The sequence below is a fragment of the Salmo salar genome, chromosome 26, assembly GCF_965601325.2.
Source record: "Salmo salar chromosome 26, fSalSal1, whole genome shotgun sequence".
Lineage (NCBI taxonomy): Eukaryota > Metazoa > Chordata > Actinopteri > Salmoniformes > Salmonidae > Salmo > Salmo salar.
The window spans coordinates 9,771,815-9,790,932 of NC_138316.1; the positions used below are offsets into that span (position 1 = coordinate 9,771,815).

At 41.8% G+C, this 19,118-nt stretch overlaps 1 protein-coding gene across 32 annotated transcripts in view; it reads right to left on the reverse strand.

Annotated features, from left to right (window-relative positions):
* Positions 1–19,118, reverse strand: part of LOC106587097 (CUGBP Elav-like family member 1) — a 62,037-nt gene that overhangs the window by 5,830 nt on the left and 37,089 nt on the right. For 5 of the 32 annotated variants that reach the window (XM_082969382.1, XM_014175071.3, XM_082969395.1 and 2 more), the window contains 11 exons: positions 14,871–15,058; positions 10,228–10,310; positions 9,285–9,333; positions 8,979–9,113; positions 8,415–8,494; positions 6,969–7,130; positions 2,461–2,539; positions 1,423–1,593; positions 1,067–1,183; positions 751–954; positions 120–263 (listed from right to left, as the gene is read on the reverse strand). In XM_082969382.1, coding sequence (XP_082825508.1) covers positions 120–263; positions 751–954; positions 1,067–1,183; positions 1,423–1,593; positions 2,461–2,539; positions 6,969–7,130; positions 8,415–8,494; positions 8,979–9,113; positions 9,285–9,333; positions 10,228–10,310; positions 14,871–15,058 — 1,412 coding nt within the window. The remainder of the gene's footprint in view (positions 1–119; positions 264–750; positions 955–1,066; positions 1,184–1,422; positions 1,594–2,460; positions 2,540–6,968; positions 7,131–8,414; positions 8,495–8,978; positions 9,114–9,284; positions 9,334–10,227; positions 10,311–14,870; positions 15,059–19,118) is intronic. The other 27 variants (XM_014175082.3, XM_045708087.2, XM_014175081.3 and 24 more) reach the window with 23 other exon arrangements.

The following is a 19,118-nucleotide window of genomic DNA, read 5'->3' on the forward strand; positions in this document are numbered from 1 at the left end:
AAGAGAATCCAGATAAAAGTCATATGCAAGATATAAATCAATCCTTGCCTTCATAATAAGAACACACTATATACACAGCCTTACTAGTGATGTGCTGTTTTCCCCATCCTCCAGCTTACCAAAACACTTGCTGAGGTTGGTCTGCTTGTCAATGAACACCTTAGCGGAAATAACGTTGCCAAAGGGCATGAACATCTGGAGCAGGTCCTGGTCTCCAAACTCCTGGGGGAGGTGGTATATGAACAAGTTGGCTCCCTCAGGGCCTTAAGAGAGCAGGAAATAATTTATTAAAACGTCTGACACAACAAGATGTCAATGGATACAACTAAGCCAGAGGCAACCATTTTGTTTTTGACAGATTAATAGCATTTCAAAATGTTATCTGAGGAGCCTTTTGATACGTATTTCTGCTCATTTTAAAATGAAATTTTCAACAACTAGTACTGTGAAAACATTTCAGAGTGTTGCAATTAAATCTTACCCGTGCTCCGACTGTCGCTTGCTGTAGCAGCATATTTAAAACAAGACAGAACCCTCAGGTGACAATACATATTTTCACCAATATGCCACACTAAGGTCACATCACAAATGATTTAACCTAAACTCTTAATCTCCCTTGCACTAGTACTACATTCAAACATGAATCACAGCGTAGCATGTGATCCCTGTAGAGCAGACATTTGAGTTAACACAAATCTCTCCATCCCCACTCCAACCCTTTTATGCCCCATCTCCATCCCCCTTACTTGCCTTCCTTCTGGCTCCCTGCAGCACTGACACTCTGTTGGGAGAGCAGGCTCTGGTTGTAGAGGCTGGGGAGGGCGGCAGCAGCAGCGTACTGCTGGATCCCGGAGTAGGCCTGGGTAAGGGCTTCCATGGTGCTACCAGTTCCGTTCGACATGCCCCCGCTGCCTAGACCACCGTTCAGGGCTGCCATCCCTAGACACAGGAGCTCTGTTACAAGATTAGGGCTAGAATACCTTGTATATGTATCATGCACTCTTCACATTTGAGATAATATATTTGTTGTAAATTAATTAATACAAATATGTTTGAGTCTGCTAACCTGCAAGTGAGCCCATGTTGAGGCCGGCTCCAGCCCCTGCGGCCAACGACTGCAGTGCCCCTAAGGAGGCCATGGGGTTCACTGAGTTGTTGTTACAGGAGGTGGGTGACGATCCTGCTGTGGAGATGAGTCAACCCCAAAACAATTAATCACCTAGAGGAAAACTCCACTAGTAGGACTTCAAAGTCTTAATACGCAGACCAGGGAACAGCCTGAATGCAGAGACTAGGGACGGGGAAGGCAACAGGAGGAAAGGTTCATGAGAAACAATCAACAGTGTTTACAGAGGTAAGTCCGTGGAACGAGGTTAAAGATGCATACAGGTGAGGGGGTGAGAGATAAAAAGTGTGACCAACCCTTGTAGGTGTCCCATGATGAGTGTGCCTGCTGTCCAGTACTCGTACCTGAGCTGGTGAGCACGCTGAGGGGACTGCTAGAGGTGGTGAGAGCGCTGCTGCCCGTGGGCGTGGCCTGTGTGGCGCTGGCCGCCGCTGCCAGAGCAGCCAGGTTCTGCATGGCATTCAGCCCTGAGACACATGCATAATCGGCACTTAAAAAGGCCCTGGAACCTAGATCTCGCTTAGGTCAATATATAGGCTACACCAAGTCGAAACTAGGATCATGCAATCACTGTTTTTGTTTTACAGCATGTGAAGCTTAAAGCAGAGAGTTGCAAGTACCTTTCCAACACAATCTGAAAATGGGTGAGATGGGAGGCAAAAGTACAAACTTAGCAGCCCACTCAATCAACACAACAAGAGCACCGGCCAAAACACACAGAAAGCAGATACCCCATAGATCACTGCATTGTTGTAAGTCAGAGAAGAGGGATAATGAGCTAACTTTGGTAAACATTTTGAACCAACTCGGATGAAGTTTCAATACAAAAGTTAAAACAGGCTTTGTAAAATATTGAATAATTGTAGCTTGCCCCATGACATACCCCGTGGCTCTGGATAAGAGCGTCTGCTAAATGACGTAAATGTTATCATATTGGAATGAAAAACATTAAATTGCTCCGTTTTTGCCTTGAATTCGATCAGCAGACACTGCTAGAAACCAGATTAAAAAAACACCAATTTGTTTGTTAATGTTTACGTCTGGAGTTTCCTGGTGGCAGCGCGTTTCAGCTCAAAATGTGATTAATATATGAGCAGGATATCAACATGTTCCCTCACCACTGCTTGACACAAACACACCGCACTGAAGAGATTACTTCGGAGTTCAGGCATGCAGGGAATGATGCATGCAGCAGTATCAATAATGCACATCTTCACCAGGCACATTACAGATGGCAGTTGGATGAGGAGGAAAATACATTTAGCATGCAGGTGTAAGAATGGAAAGGGGGGGGGGGGGGGGGAGGAGGAGGTAGGAAATGTCTTTGTTTTTACCTGACATACCAGACATGGGGTGAAGGTTGTTGAGGGTATTCCCAGAGGTGGCAGACTGCTGGAGGAGCTGTAAATAAAGCTAGACATTACACCAAAACAGAGAACAAAGGGTCAGGACTGCATCCAGGACTGTGCTTTCAGGAAAGAAATAGCAGAGAGAGAGAGAGAGAGAGAGTGAAAAAAGGTAAAGTGGGTCAGGAGGACAGATAAAGCGTAAAAGGACAGGAAAGAGTGGAGGTGTAAATGTTGGTGATGAAGAAGGAAAGAATCACAGAGAAAAGAGTTGAAAAAAACATGATGCTGAGAAACACAGTGGGATGAAATGGGAGTTAAGAGGATTTAAATGGAAGGCAAGACAGTGAAGAAAAGGAAGAGGTTGGAAGATTTTCACAGCACACCCATGGAGCAGCACTAACAGCATTGTAGAAAGCTCTGCCCTCTATATTGGAATGGCCACATAATTGGAGGGTCAGAATTAGAGAAGCCAATTGAAAACATATCAGGTCTTTAGATGAGTTGAGACTAGATGGCCATTCAACATAGATAATTGGCAACGATGCAAATATAAATCTAACATTGTCTAGAAACACAGCAAACCAAATACAAGCAAGGAGGGAGGGAGAGAGGGAGAAGTCTGGATGCAAAAAATGGGTCTTCGTCTAACCTGTCAGATTAAGTAAATGGCCCAAAGACTTACACAAAAGAAATCAGATAATGTGTCTACTCGGTAAGGTCAGGGAGAATACTTACGAGGCAAAACTAACAATGTTCAATGAATGGAAATCATATGTCAAATTAAGTCTAACAAATTGACAACCTCCAGTTGGCACTGTACAGTCAATGCTCTAGAGCAGGGGTGTCAACACATATGGCCTGGCCTGCGAGGTGGTCCAATCCGGCCAGCAGGTGGTTTGTAAAAAATAAAAAAAGGAATCAACTGACGTTATTTGCCACATGCTTCATACACAACAGGTGTAGACTAAAAGTGAAATGCTTACTTACGGGGCCTTCCCAACAATGCAGGGATAAAAATAGAGAGAAATAATAGACAAATAACACAAGGAATAAATACACAATTGAGTAACTAGAATTTGCCGACATACACGGTGCACCAGTACAGAGTCGATGTGCAGGGGTACGAGGTAATTGAGGTAGAAACAGTTGAAGTCGGAAGTTTACGTACACTTAGGTTGGAGTCATTAAAACTCGTTTTTCAAGCACTCCACAAATGTCTTGTTAACAAACTACAGTTTTGGCAAGTCGGTAAGAACATCTACTTTGTGCATGACAAGTAATTTTTCCAACAATTGTTTACAGACAGATTATTTCACTTATAATGCACTGCATCACAATTCCAGTGGGTCAGAAGTTTACATACACTAAGTTGACTGTGCCTTTAAACAGCTTGGAACATTCCAGAAAATGATGTCATGGCTTAAGAAGCTTCTGATAGGCTAATTGACATCATTGGAGTCAATTGGGGGTGTACCTGTGGATGTATTTCAAGGCCTACCTTCAAACTCAGTGCCTCTTTGCTTGACATCATGGGAAAATCAAAAGAAATCAGCCAAGACCTCAGTAAAATAATTTTAGACCTTCACAAGTCTGGTTCATCCTTGGGAGCAATTTCCAAACACCTGAAGATACCACGTTCATCTGTACAAACAATAGTATGCAAGTATAAACACCATGGGACCACGCAGCCGTCATACCGCTCAGAAAGGAGACGTGTTCTATGTCCTAGAGATGAACGTACTTTGGTGCGAAATGTGCAAATCAATCCCAGAACAACAGCAAAGGACCTTGTGAAGATGCTGGAGGAAACAGGTACAAAAGTATCTATATCCACAGTAAAACGAGTCCTATAATCGACATAACCTGAAAGTCCGCTCAGAAAGGAAGAAGCCACTGCTCCAAAACCGCCATAAAAAAGCCAAACTACGGTTTGCAACTGCACATGGGGACAAAGATTGTACTTTTTGGAGAAATGTCCTCTGGTCTGATGAAACAAAAATATAACTGTTTGGCCATAATGACCATCGTTATGTTTCGAGGAAAAAGGGGGAGGCTTGCAAGCTGAAGAACACCATTCCAACCGTGAAGCACGGGGGTGGCAGCATAATGTTGTGGGGGTGCTTTGCTGCAGGTGCACTTCACAAAATAGATGGCATCATGAGGGAGGAAAATTATGTGGATATATTGAAGCAATATCTCAAGACATCAGTCAGTAAGTTAAAGCTTGGTTGCAAATGGGTCTTTCAAATGACAATGACCCCAAGCATACTTCCAAAGTTGTGGCAAAATTGCTTAAGTCAACAAAATCAAGGTATTGGAGTGGCCATCACAAAGCCCTGACCTCAATCCTATAGAGAATTTGTGGGCAGAACTGAAAAGCGTGTGCGAGCAAGGAGGCCTACAAACCTGACTCAGTCACACCAGCTCTGCCAGGAGTTATGGGCCAAAATTCACCCAACTTATTGTGGGAAGCTTGTGGAAGGCTACCCGAAATGTTTGACCCAAGTTAAACAATTTAAAGGTAATGCTACCAAATACTAATTGAGTGTATGTAAACTTCTGACCCACTGGGAATGTGATGAAAGAAATAAAAGCTGAAATAAATCACTCTATTATTCTGACTTTGCACATTCTTAAAATAAAGTGGTGAACCTAACTGACCTAAGACAGGGAATTTTTACTAGGATTAAATGTCAGGAATTGTGAAAAACTGATTTGAAATGTATTTGGCTAAGGTGTATGTCAATTTCCAACTTCAACTGTATGTACATATAGGTAAGGATAAAGTGACTAGGTAACAGGGTATATAATAAACAGTAGCAGCAGCACATGTGATTCAAAAGAGTTCAGGCAAGAAGGGCCATGGCAGATAGTTAAATATTTAACCAAATATCGTACCCGGACAAACTACTTAGCAGTCTTATGGCTTGGGGGTAGAAGCTGTTCAGGGTCCTGTTGGTTCCAGACTTGCATCGGTACTATCATCAAGGACATCAACCACCTGAGCCACGGCCTGTTCACCCCACTATCATCCAAAAAGCGAGGTCAGTACAGGTGCATCAAAGCTGGGACAGAGAGACTAAAAAACAGCTTCTATCTCAAGGCCATCAGATTGTTAAATAGTCATCACTAGCCGGCTACCACCCGGTTACTCAACCCTGCACCATAGAGGCTGCAGCACTATATACATAGACATGGAATCACTGGCCACTTCAATAATGGAACACTAGTCACTTTAATAATGTTAACATACTGCTTTCTCATATGTATATACAGAGATGGGCTGTATGTTCCCAACATAAGCATTGATGAATGATCACGCAGAGAGAAGACCGCAGAGAAGCAAGATTTAGACATTGCATATAATTTAACAGTTCCATTTCACATCATGCTGTTGATATAAATCATGTATTATAATTTACCGGTTTCTTGCAGTTATTTTTCCCAGGAAAAAGGAGTGGTTTTGGGCAGTAAATCTCAGTAAGCGGGTTTCTGCCATTCAACCCTAATCGATACCGCTTGCCATGCGGTAGCAGAGAGAACAGTCTCTGACTTGGGTGGCTGGAGTCTGACTATTTCTAGGGCCTTCCTCTGACACCGCCTGGTATCAAGGTCCAGGATGGCAGGGAGCTCGGCCGCAGTGATGTACTGGGCCATACGCACTATCCCTGTAGAGCATTGCGGTCGAATGCCAAGCAGTTGCCATACCAAGCCGTGCTGCTGGCAGTCAAGATGCTCAATGGTGCAGCTGTAGAACTTTTTGAGGATCTGAGGGCCCATGCCGAATCTTTTCAGCCTCCTGAGGGTGAAGAGGCGTTGTTGTGACTTCTTCACGACTGTGTTGGTGTGTGTGGACCATGATAATTCCTTAGTGATGTGGACACCCAAGGAACTTGAAGCTCTCGAGCCACTCCACTACAGCCCTGTCAATGTGGATGGGGGCGTGTTCGGCCATCCGTTTCCTGTAGTCCATAATCAGCTCCTTTGTCTTGCCGACATTGAGGGAGAGGTTGTATACCTGGCACCACACTGCGAACTCAAACTTTTAAATCAGTAAAACCAAATAAAAACTGTAGAAATGATAATGGATCTACATTCAATTTTGACGGCGATGAAGCATAACACATTTTCAGTGCGTCCCTCCGGACCTCTATGTAGACCGAATGCGGCCCCCTGGGCAAAATTTGTTTGACACCCCTGATCTAGAGACTGTCTAAACCAGTCTGCCAAACAGCAGTGCATTTTATTGTGTCCCAGCTGTAACCCTCATCTTTCTAGGACAAACCTGAGATTGTAGCCAATTGTAGCCCAAACCTTAATTTGCTTGCAAACACAAACAACAAGCTAAGCGTTGTCCTGAATAACTACCTCGGGAAATTTGAACCAAAAAATGTGTCAATTTCTAAACTGGAACATGAACAAGGGCTTCAAGCCAAGCCACGGGTCTTTCCAAAGCTCTGCTGGGGATGGTGCAGGAGGAGGTGGTCACTTACTACCAGATACTGTGGGCCCAGAGAGTTGAGCCCGGTCAGATTCCCCCACATTGAGGCAGCGTTGAGCTGCTGCATCTGCTGCTGAAGCTGCTGGGCGATGCGCTTCTGCTCCTTGTCCTTCTGCGTGTCGGCAAACTTCACTACGATGGGAGACGAACAGCCCTAAAAATTCGGTATAGACAGCAAATGGTGTCATTTGAAAACAATCTTCGATATTCCTCCAGCACGATAACAGCAATTTCAAAATGGCATTACTTGAGTAATGGGCCCTTTAGCAACCCAATCATATAAGTGAGGTAAAGAGGAAAACAGCAGGTTATTATGTTATACTAAACAAAAATATTAAAACGCAACATGCAACAATTTCTAAGATTTTACTGAGTGACAGTTCATATAAGGAAATCAGCAATTGAAATAAATTCATTAGGCCCTAATCTATGGATTTCAAATGACTGGGAATACAGACATGCATCTGTTGGTAACAGATACCTTAAAAAAAGGTAGGGGCTTGGATCAGAAAACAAGTCAGTATCTGGTGTGACCACCATTTGCCTCATGCAGCGCAACATCTCCTTCGTATGGAGTTGATCAGGCTGTTGATTGTGGCCTGTGGAATGTTGTCCCACTCCTCTTCAACGGCTGTGCAAAGTTGCTGGATATTGGCGGGAAGACGCCGTTGCACACGTCGATCCAGAGCATCCCAAATATACTTAATGGGTTACTTCTGGTGAGTATTCAAGCCATTGAATGACTGGGCCATTTTCATCTTCCAGGAATTGTGTTCAGATCCTTGTGACATGGGGCCGTGCATTATTATGCTGAAATATGAGGTGATGGCAGCGGATGAACGGCACGACAATGGGCCTCAGGATCTCATCACGGTATCTCTGTGCATTCAAACTGACATTGATAAAAATGACATTTTGTTCATTGTCCGTAACTAATGCCTGCCCATACCATATCCCTACCACGGGGCACGCTGTTGACAACGTTGACGCCGTACACGTGGTCTGTGGTTGTGAGGCCGGTTGGACTTACTGCCAAATTCTCTAAAACAATGTTGGAGGCGGCTTATGGTAGAGAAATGAACATTCAATTATCTGGCCACAGGTCTGGTGGACATTCCTGCAGTCAGCATGCCATGCCAACTCCAGTCCAAGGTACATCTGTGAAACGATCTTGCTGTTTAATCAGCTTCTTGATATGCCACAACTATCAAGTAGATGGATTATCTTGGCAAAGGAGAAACGCCAACTAACAGGGATGTAAACAAATTTGTGCACACATTTTTTGAGAAATAAGCTTTGTGCATATGGAACATTTCTGGAATCTTTTATTTCAGCTCATGAAACATGGGATCTACACTTTACTTGTTCCATTTATATTTTTGTTCAGTGTAGATTCTCTGTTTCTGAGGGATGGGAGGTGTGCAGGTTCAATGCTTACCTCCATAGTTTGTGATTGGTGCATGGATTTGATTGTTGACTGTGCCATCTGTCTTGCTGTAAAAGTGATAAACGCACAACCTGCAGAAGGGGAACAACTCGTAAATGGTTGACATACACGGTCCTGACTCCTGACAGCATTTAGAAACACATAACAGAAAGCATACAGCCCAGATTGCAGCATGATATGGAGTCCGGTAAGTTTGATTTAGTTAAACAGCCCCAAAAAAACACACTTGGAACAGTGTCAAACAGATATTTGGATCATCAATTACTAGAACTTAGTCAATAGAGACTAAGATTGGCACATTTTCTGTGAGAGGATATGTATGGAAGATGTGTGGGATTTGTCAACGAGAGGACAAATGAGAGTAATGACTTATCACTCATCTGTTTGCAACTACTTTAGAGTGTGTGTATGTACCGTATGTAGAGAGATTAATGTTAAAACAACGACCAGTTCTTATAGTATAACTGATAGAGTAAATGTGTTTGTGTACGTCTTGTTGAAGGTGTGTGTGTGTGGATGACAATGAGGATGAAAGGTGAACTGAATCTGCCTCACCACGGCTCAGTCCATCCGGCCCACGTAGTATTCTACATTCCTCGATCTGTCCGTACGGCGAGAACATAAGTCTGATGTCATTCTCATTACACTTTTTCGATATCATCCCTATGAACAACTTCCTGTCTTCCACCGCTGAAAGAGACAATGAGGAAGAAAAGGTTGTTTCATCAAACAACGACTAACTGCATTAGAGACAACATACAACAAAAAGGGCAGCTTCTAAGAGGTAGGGCTTCAACATAAAAACAAATTACCACACCATCCAACAGTCTCCACTGCCTGCAGAGATGTAGCTATACTCACCATTATTCTTCTCACTGTCAGCTGGCTTCATCTGAATGGGGTGATGCATCTGTTGGGGTAAGACATTGAATTTAAAGGAAGCAAGAAGTGCTGACAGACTGCCTTGATGGGTATGAATGGATATGTGTGGTAGGCATCCCTATAAAATCTGCGACGCGGAGAACGCAGACGGAATCGCAGAATCCAGACATTAAAACGGAATTCAACAATATATTTAACTTAGTAGGGAATCAAATAAATGTATTGAAAATTATTCAAATTTGCCCAAGTTTATCATAAAACATGAACAGAATGCATCAGTGATGGGTATTTCCTGCAACTTTCTGAAGAGGCAACGAGAATTCCCCGACTGTATGTGCGGTGCGCGCATCTACCACTTTGTGTAGGCATTAACAATGATGCTACTAAGTATTCTGGTAGATGGAAAGGCTTTCCCAAAAACCTTCTCAATTAAATGTCAACTACAAAGTAGCCTATGCTTACCTGGCAGAATGAGATCATTATTTGCATCAATCCAGTATTTCTTTTGCAAACTATCATCACATCTGCTCTACAAAAACAGCCTATTGCTAGGTGCCATTGAAATGAAAGGGTAAATGCACACCAAAATCGCAATACAATGTAGAAAATCTAGACCTCAAAAGCAGTCTCCTGATGTGGTTTAACCATTGTTGTGGACTTAGAAAACAACTAAATGGGATGCTCTATTTAAATAAGTGTGATTTTTGAGAGGGAAAACCTGAAAAAAGGGGGAAATGGAAATCTGGAAAAACTAAATGGAGAAAACAGAATGTTGGGGGGGGGAGACAGATTTTATAGAGCCCTACATCGAGATAAAAGCTGAACAGGAGCACTGACTGTTGTACTACAACCTGGCACGCTACCCAATACTTTGCCTATTCGATTTACTGATGAAGTTAAAACTTACACCAATTCTACTCACCCCTGGGAGAATTTTCATGTTGTGAAGGGCATTTTGTGCTTCCAACGCCGATTTGCGAGCGTAATATGTTATGAAACAACAACCTGTTTGGAATGGGGATAGACAGTTGTTAGACAAAGTAAATGTTACTCAATTTTAAAATGACATTGATAGAGTATTGGTGGGCCATCTATGCCTCCTTTATTAAAAAGGCTGCGCGACCGAAAGTAACCACCACAGTTCACATATTCTGTACATGCGCTACTTCACGCACACATCCCCCTCCCTTCACGTTTCTCTCCCCCTTCCTATCAACCAATTTGATCGACATGATGTAGGCTAGCCAACATCCGAGTCATTTCTGAACAGCTGATATAAAAACCTGGGATTTTAACAAACATTCCCAAAATATATATGCAATACCAGTCAGAAGTTTGGACATCTACTCATTCCAGGGTTTTTCTTTATTTTGACTATTTTCTACATTGTGGAATAATAGTGAAAACATCAAAACTATGCAATGACACATACGGAATCTCATAGTAACCAAAGAAGTGTTAAACAAATTAAAAATATGTTATATTCGAGGTTCTTCAAACTTGCCACACTTTGCCTTGATGACAGCTTTGCACACGCTAGGCCAGGCCTGGGCAAAGGCCGGCCCGAGGGTCGTATGCGGCCCACTACCCGTTTTAATATGGCCCGTGGAATCATGCTCAGATCACATAAACGTATTTGTTATTCAAATTAAAAGCCCAATGAATACCTCGCCTTTCTGTAATGATTTAACTCACATTGCTTGTGGGACATTTATTTTGAAGGCACGTATAAATAACTGCACGAGGACAGACAGTGACTGACAGGCTGACACACACAGTTAGTTACAAATAGTAGCTAGCTAGAAATTGCGCAAAAATGAGTTTTTCAAAGATTTCAAAGAAAAGGAATGTAGAGTGTTCCAGCGAGAGTGGACATAAACATATTTCTTTATTGAGGTATCATGGAAAGCTGTGTGCAAAGAGAGCATCGTTGTCTTGAAAGACAACAACTTGTCCCGACACTTCCAGACGAAGCATGCAGAGAAATATAGGAATATGTCTTCTGAGCAGAGGGCAAGTGCATCGAAAGAGTTGCTTTCTCAGTTGCAAAAGCAGCAAGGACTTTTCACAAAACTGCATTCAGCAAACGACGGAATTGCGAGAGCTAGCTATGCATCTTAATTATTATTATTTTATTTTTTTAATCTTACTTAAAGGTATTTTTGCAAAACTGCATTGTTGGTTATTAAGGGCTTGTAAGTAAGTATTTCACTGTAAGGTCTACACCAGTTGTATTCGGGGCATGTGACAAATACAATTAGATTTGAACTGTCCCACAAAATTGCTAAACATAGCAAGCCATTTGCTGAGGGCGAATTCATTAAATAATGTTTAATTGACTCTGCAGCAATACTTTGCCCCGACAAGAAAGAGCTGTTTGAAAACAACAGTTGAAAGACAAGATCAAGTAGCTGAGCTGAACCCAGATCAGAAAATTATTTTCCTGCATTGCATTATTCATCAGGTGCTCTGTAAATGTGTTCTGAAAATGAGCCATGTTGTAGATAGTCACTAAAGTGGTAAACTTCATAAGAGCAAAATCTTTAAACCACAGGCAGTTTGTCTCACTGTTGGAAGAGACAGAGTCGGGTACTGAAGATCTCCCCTACCACACAAACGTGAGATGGGGTGAGTTTGGGGAAGGTGCTTAAAAGGGTGTGGGACCTGAAGTCGGAGATGGCTGAGTTTCTGCAAATGAAAGGAAAATATGTGGATTTCCCTCAACTGCAAGATAAAGAATGGTTGGCTGATTTTGCCTTCACCGTGGACATCATGGCCCTCATGAATGAACTGAATTCCAAACTACAAGGGAAGGGCCTTTTTGCACATCAGATGTACAGCCTTGCCAAAGCCTTCAAGGGAAAATTACTCCTCCTGACCCGACAAGTAGAAGCCAACAATCTCACCCACCTTCCTACACTACTAGTCTGTTCCCTATCAGATGACCAGTGGGAGAAGTATACGTCGCCCCTGCGTGCTTGAACGGTGAGTTCATTGTTTTGAGGATTTCAAAGTGTTGGAAAATGACACGCTGTTGGTTTCCTCTCCTTTCACCTTCAATGTGGATAACGCTCCCACTGACCTGCAACTTGAGCTTATCGATCTTCAACCTGATGCAGTGATTGGAGAACTATTCAAAACAATGTCACTGACGAGGTTCTATGCATCACTTGATGAACAAAACTTCCCAAAGATTAGGAGTCATGCTCAGAAGATGTTTGTACTGTTATGGTCAACCTATGTATGTGAACAGACATTTTCAGTGATGAAATATAAGATCGCTCATCTCTTACTGACTCTCACCTCTCATCTATCCTGCGGATAGCAACGTCAGTAACTATACCTGACTTCACTGGTCTAGTCAATGCCCATCAGAGACTACACTCCTCACACTGATTGAGTAGTTTAAATGTAATGTTGAGCTCTCTCTTTCTTGTGCATGCCTGTTAACAAGAGTTCTGTCTGTGGTGCTGAATGCACAGTGTACTTTTCCCTCCATGTAGTTACCTACCAAAAGGAGAACATGGATGTGGTATATTTCTGTGCATGTTAAAAAAAGTTAAATAAGTAGCATATCTGATCGTGATTTACAGTAGATATATCTGTCACACAGCCATACACATAACGTATAATCCTGTAATATGATTCTGGCCCGCGACGGCAAAAATATAGTCCTATGTGGCCCTCCATGGAAAACAATTTCCCAGGCCTGCTCTAGGCATTCTCTCAACCAGATTCATAAGGTAGTCACCTGGAATGTATTTCAAATAACAGGTGTGCCTTTTTAAAAGTTAATTTGCGGAATTTCTTTACTTCTTAATGCGTTTGAGACAATCGGTTGTGTTGTGACAAGATAGGGGTGGTATACAGAAAACAGCCCGATTTGGTAAAAGACCAAGTCCATATTATGGCAAGAACAGCTCAAATAAGCAAAGAGAAACAACAGTCCATCATTACTTTAAGACATGAAGGTTAGTCAATCGGTAAAATTTCAAGAACTTTGAACGTTTCAAGTGCAGTCGCAAAAACCATCAAGTGCTATAATGAAACTGGCTCTCATGAGGACCGTCACAGGAAAGGAAGACCCAGAGTTACCTCTGCTGCAGAGAATGAGTTCATTAGAGTTACCAGCCTCAGAAACTGCAGCCCAAATAAATACTTCAGAGTTCAAGTAAGTGATATCTCAACATCAACTGTTCAGAGGAGACTGCGTGAATCAGGCCTTCATGGTCAAAATGCTGATAAGAAACCACTACTAAAGGACACCAATAATAAGACTTGCTTGGGCCAACAAACACGAGCAATTGACATTAGACCGGTGGAAATCTCTACTTTGGTCTGATGAGTCCAAACTTGAGATTTTTGGTATCAACCGCCGTGTCTTTGTGAGACGCAGAGTAGGTGAACGGATGATCTCTGCATGTGTGGTTCCCACCGTGAAGCATGGAGGTGGTGTTGTGATGGTGCTTTGCTGGTGACACTGTCTGTGATTCATTTAGAATTCAAGGCACACTTAACCAGCATGGCTACCACAGCATTCTGCAGAGATACATATGTCATCCCATCTGGTTTGCGCCTAGTGGGACTATCATTTGTTTTTCAACAGAACAATGACCCAACACACCTCCAGGCTGTGAAGAGCTATTTGACCAAGAAGGAGAGTGATTGAGTGCTGCATCAGATGACCTGGCCTTCACAATCACCCAACCTCAATCCAATTGAGATGGTTTGGGATGAGTTGGACCGCAGAGTGAAGGAAAAGCAGCCAACAAGTGCTCAGCATATGTGGGAATTGTTGGACTGTTGGAAAAGCATCCCAGGCACATTCTTGGCATTCTCTCAACCAGCTTCACGCTGGTTGAGAGAATGCCAAGAATGTGCAAAGCTGTCATCAAGGAAAAGGGTGGCTACTTTGAAGAATCTCAAATATAAAATACATTTTGATTTGTTTAACACTTGTTGGTTACTACATGATTCCATATATGCCATTTCATAGTTTTGATGTCTTCACTATTATTCTACAATGTGGAAAATAGTCAAAATAAAGAAAAATCCTTGAATGAGTAGGTGTGCCCAAAACTTTGACTGGTATTGTATACATATTTTGTAGGCCAATTTAAAATGTAGGGTACAACTTTCTCAGGTCTGTTGTAACTAAGGATATTGCAGTTGCACAAGTAGGGCGCAGTATACACATTGCATTGGAGCAAAACCAATCTGCGTTTTAACCAATTAACATACATCTGTTAAACTGAAAAAATAACATCTATTTTGACTGGCAATCTTCCTCCAGCTCAGACAATGTTGCAAAAAAATAATAACATTAAATCGCTATTTAGACTGCCTGTCTGAGTCCTGCTTGTTTGATATGCTGTGTTAGCGGAGGGAGTAGTAAAGTAGAGAATACCGCAAATAGGCAGAAGCTTCTGTTGTTTAGCTATCGGGAACAGGATTCCAGAGAATTCAGCAACACAGCCAATACATATAAAAAAGGCAGGGAACTCTGGATAGGGTGAGGAAGTGTAATGGACACCTCTTGTGAAGAACTCAAGACAGCACTGTCACCTTTGCTCTGTGGGGGGTTTTGACTCCTGTCACGCAACACATTGATTTCGTAGACGGCGCCGTAAGGCTCAAAAAGCTCCCGCAGCTGTTCCTCTGCCCAGGACCGTGGGATCTGGCCAACAAACATCTTGATAGCGTCGATGTCGGGCTGGTCCGGGTGGTCCAGGGTCCCATTCATCTTCTTTGCCCTGAGAGAGAAAGAGAACGGTTGTTAAAAAATGGCTACCTGACGTGAACTAGGGCAACAGAAGCTACATTTACAAGCAGTCTTCCCCAGTGGTACATTCAATATGACCCTGCTGGAAATAACAATTGCATAATACACTACATAATACACTAAGCAGCTGGAAGCTTCACAAAATGGCATCTTCTGAGCAAGGGCTGTTTTGCAGAAAGGTACAATCAAGTGTAGACTATTTCAGTAGCACTGCATAACTTGTAGTCAACTAAAGTTGTTAAGTGTCAGTTGAAAGAGGTGATGTGACTGAGGAAACATTCGAAAATGCATACAAAAACATACAGCACCAAATGCATACTGCCAGCCGAGAAATGACCTATGCAACTAAGACCAATAGCTCTAAAGAGAATGATCTTGAATGTGGACATTCGTTTTGGGAGATCTGATCTTTCATAACCAAACAATGATTTATTTCATGTAATATTGAATGCTGCACAGAACAAAAGAACATCAAGTCTATCCTTGTCAAATCCATAATGTGTATGAATTAATATAAAAGCCATTTAAATATCATTTCAATTTGTGCAAGCACAAACCAACTAGGTTTTCAGTTGACCAACACTTACCTCCATATCAGAGAAATCCAATCAAGACTGTTTAACCTAATAAAGTAGTCAAATTCTGACTACGCTAATTCTATTTTTATGCATTCAGACACCGATCATATTCAGTGTTTAAGCCTATATCACATTTCAAACAAATGTAAGACGGATTTATTGAGATTGCACAAAAGATTTCAAATAGGACAAGAATATTTCAAGGTACCCAAGTGGGGTACCTTGAAATATAAGTGAGCACTAATGATTGATAATAGGATGATCCATTACTAAAAATAGGCCAGAAGTTAGGTTTAGAGGATATCCCTAAAACAAGAAAGCGGCATAATCAAGGAAATTGAGGGAGAGGAGAATGATAGTGATATTAGATCTTTTGAAGTTGGTAGGATTTACAGTGCATTCGGAAAGTATTCACACCTTGACTTTATCCATATTTTTTGAAATGTTAAAGCCTTATTCTAAAATGGATTAAATAGTTTATTCCCTTCATCAACCTACACACGATACCCCATATTGACAAAGCAAAAACAGATTTTTAGAAAGGTTCACCTTCCAACAGGACAACGACAACCCTAAGTACGCAGCCAAGACAACGCAGGAGTGGCTTCGGGACAAGTCTCAATGTCCTTGAGTGGCCCAGCTCGAGCCCGGACTTGAACCCAATCCAACATCTCTGGAGAGATCTGAAAATAGCTGTGCAACGATGCTCCCCATCCAACCTGTGGCGCAGCGGTCTAATGCACTGCATCACACTGCTAGAGGCGTCACTACAGACCCTGGTTCGATCCCAGGCTGTATCACAACTGGCTGTGATCGGTAGTCCCATAGGGCGGCGCACAATTGGCCCAGCGTCGTCCGGGTTAGGCCGTCATTATAAAATAAGAACCTGCTCTTAACTGACTTCCCTAGTAAAAATAAAAATCTGTGCCTCAACACAATCGTGTCTCGGATCTCTACGGACAATTCCTTCGACCTCAAGGCTTGGTTTTTGCTCTGACAGGCACTGTCAACCGTGGGACCTTAAAATAGACAGATGTGCGCCTTTCCAAATCATGCCCAATCAATTTCATTTACTACAGGGCAACTCCAATCAAGTTGTAGAAACAGCTCATGGATGATCAATGGAAAGGGGATGAACCTGAGCTCAATTTCGAGTCTCATAGCCAAGGGTCTGAATACTCAGATATCTGTTTTGAATTTTTTTATAAATTAGCAAAATTGTCTAAAACCCTGTTTTTGCTTTGTCATTATGGGGTATTGTGTGTAGAGTGATAAGGAACATTTATTTAATCCATTATAGAATAATGCTGAAATGCAACAAAATGTTCAAAAAGGAGGTCTAAACACTTTCTGAATGCACTGTACATTGAGAAAGGCCGAGAGAGCACGGAACACGTTCCGAGAAATACGTAAAGCGATAGATCTAAGGACACCATTTTATGAGCACTTGAAGGGATAATTCGGGATTATGGCAATGATGCCCTTTAACTACATCCCCAAATTCAGATTAACTCATGGATACCATTTTTATGTCTCTGCATCCAGTATGAAGGAAGTTAAGAGGTAGTTTCCATAGACTTTCCAAACATTGCACTAATGCTAGTTAGCAACTTCCTTCAAACTGCACGCAGATGTAAGAATTATATCCACGAGTTCATCGGACTCGAATTGCCAAAATCCTTTAGTATCACTTCAAGGATACCGGGAAATATGATCTCAACGGACACAAAACTGCCTTTTGAAATGTCATTTTTTTGTCATTGAAGGACATTCTGGTCCAAGGTAAATCTGTGCCCTTCAATTAAACCCGGTTTGTGAAAATCCTTCAACCTGGTTCTATTTCTGTTGTACTCATAACACAAACAACCATTAGATCACTGAATAATATGCAAATATATTCTAGATCGAAATGGCCTCAATCAAATAGGCAAACCAACCATAAGCTTTAATAGGGTTGGGCGGTATACTGTGGCATTTTGAAATACACACGCTATGATTTTCAATTCCATAGAAATTATTTTTGTAATCAATGTTAATTTTTTTTTTAAATACAGTAAAAGTGTGCACAAGGTTAATAGATAAAACAGATTGCATTCTTAATTTCACCTGATTATTTTTCATTATGAAGTTTTCCGAACAGCTGATTGAGCCAGTCAGGTGTTTGTTTACAAAGAAGTACAATGAGCAAATGGGAGCTTTGTGAGGGGAGTCACTCCTGTGCAGTGCAACTTAAGTGAGGTGATGAAGTTACACTTAGTTCTATGACATTCACAACTGTTTGTCAGCTATATGTTATAACTATTAAGTTAACTTTCTAAAAATGTGCCAAATTAAATTATTTGCAGCTGTTTATTTGGTTTGCTAACTTGCTAGCCAAGTGGCTATTGCAAGATCAAGCTTCTGAATCTTGGTAACAGCAGAGACAATCCCCTGCTTGATTACAGATATACAGTTAGATATACAGTTGAAGTTTACATACACCTTAGCCAAATACATTTAAACTCAGTTTCCACAATTCTTGACATTTAATCCTAGTAAAAATTCCTCGTTTTAGGTCAGTTAGGATCACCACTTTATTTTAAGAATGTGAAACGTCAGAATAATAGTAGAGAGAATGATTTATTTCAGCTTTCATTTCTTTCATCACATCCCCAGTGGGTCAGAAGTTTACATACACTCAATTAGTATTTAGTAGCATTGCCTTTAAATTGTTTAACTTGGGTCAAACGTTTTGGGTAGCCTTCCACAAGCTTCCCACAATAAGTTGGGTGAATTTTGACCCATTCCTCCTGGACAGAGCTGGTGTAACTGAGTCAGGTTTGTAAGGCCTCCTTGCTCGCACACGCTTCCTCAGTTCTGCCCACATATTTTCTATAGGGTTGAGGTCAGGGCTTTGTGATGGCCACTCCAATACCTTGACTTTGTTGTCCTTAAGCCATTTTGCCACAACTATGGAAGTTCGCTTGGGGTCATTGACATTTGGAAGACCCATTTGCGGCCAATCTTCAACTTCCTGACTCATGTCTTGAGATGTTGTGTCAATATACAGTGGGGGGAAAAAGTGTTTGATCCCCTGCTGATTTTGTACGTTTGCCCACTGGTCATTACCTGTGGCTCAGTTGGTAGAGCGTGGTGTGTGCAACGCCAGGGTTGTGGGTTCGATTCCCACGGGGGGCCAGAACAAAAATAAATAACTAAATAAATGTATGCATTCACTACTGTAAGTCGCTCTGGATAAGAGCGTCTGCTAAATGACTAAAAGAAAGGATCAGTCTATCATTTTAATGGTAGGTTGATTTGAACAGTGAGAGAGAATAACAAAAATATCCAGAAAAACGCATGTCAAAAATGTTATAAATTGATTTGCATTTTAATGAGGGAAATAAGTATTTGACCCCCTCTCAATCAGAAAGATTTCTAGCTCCCAGGTGTCTTTTATACAGTTAACGAGCT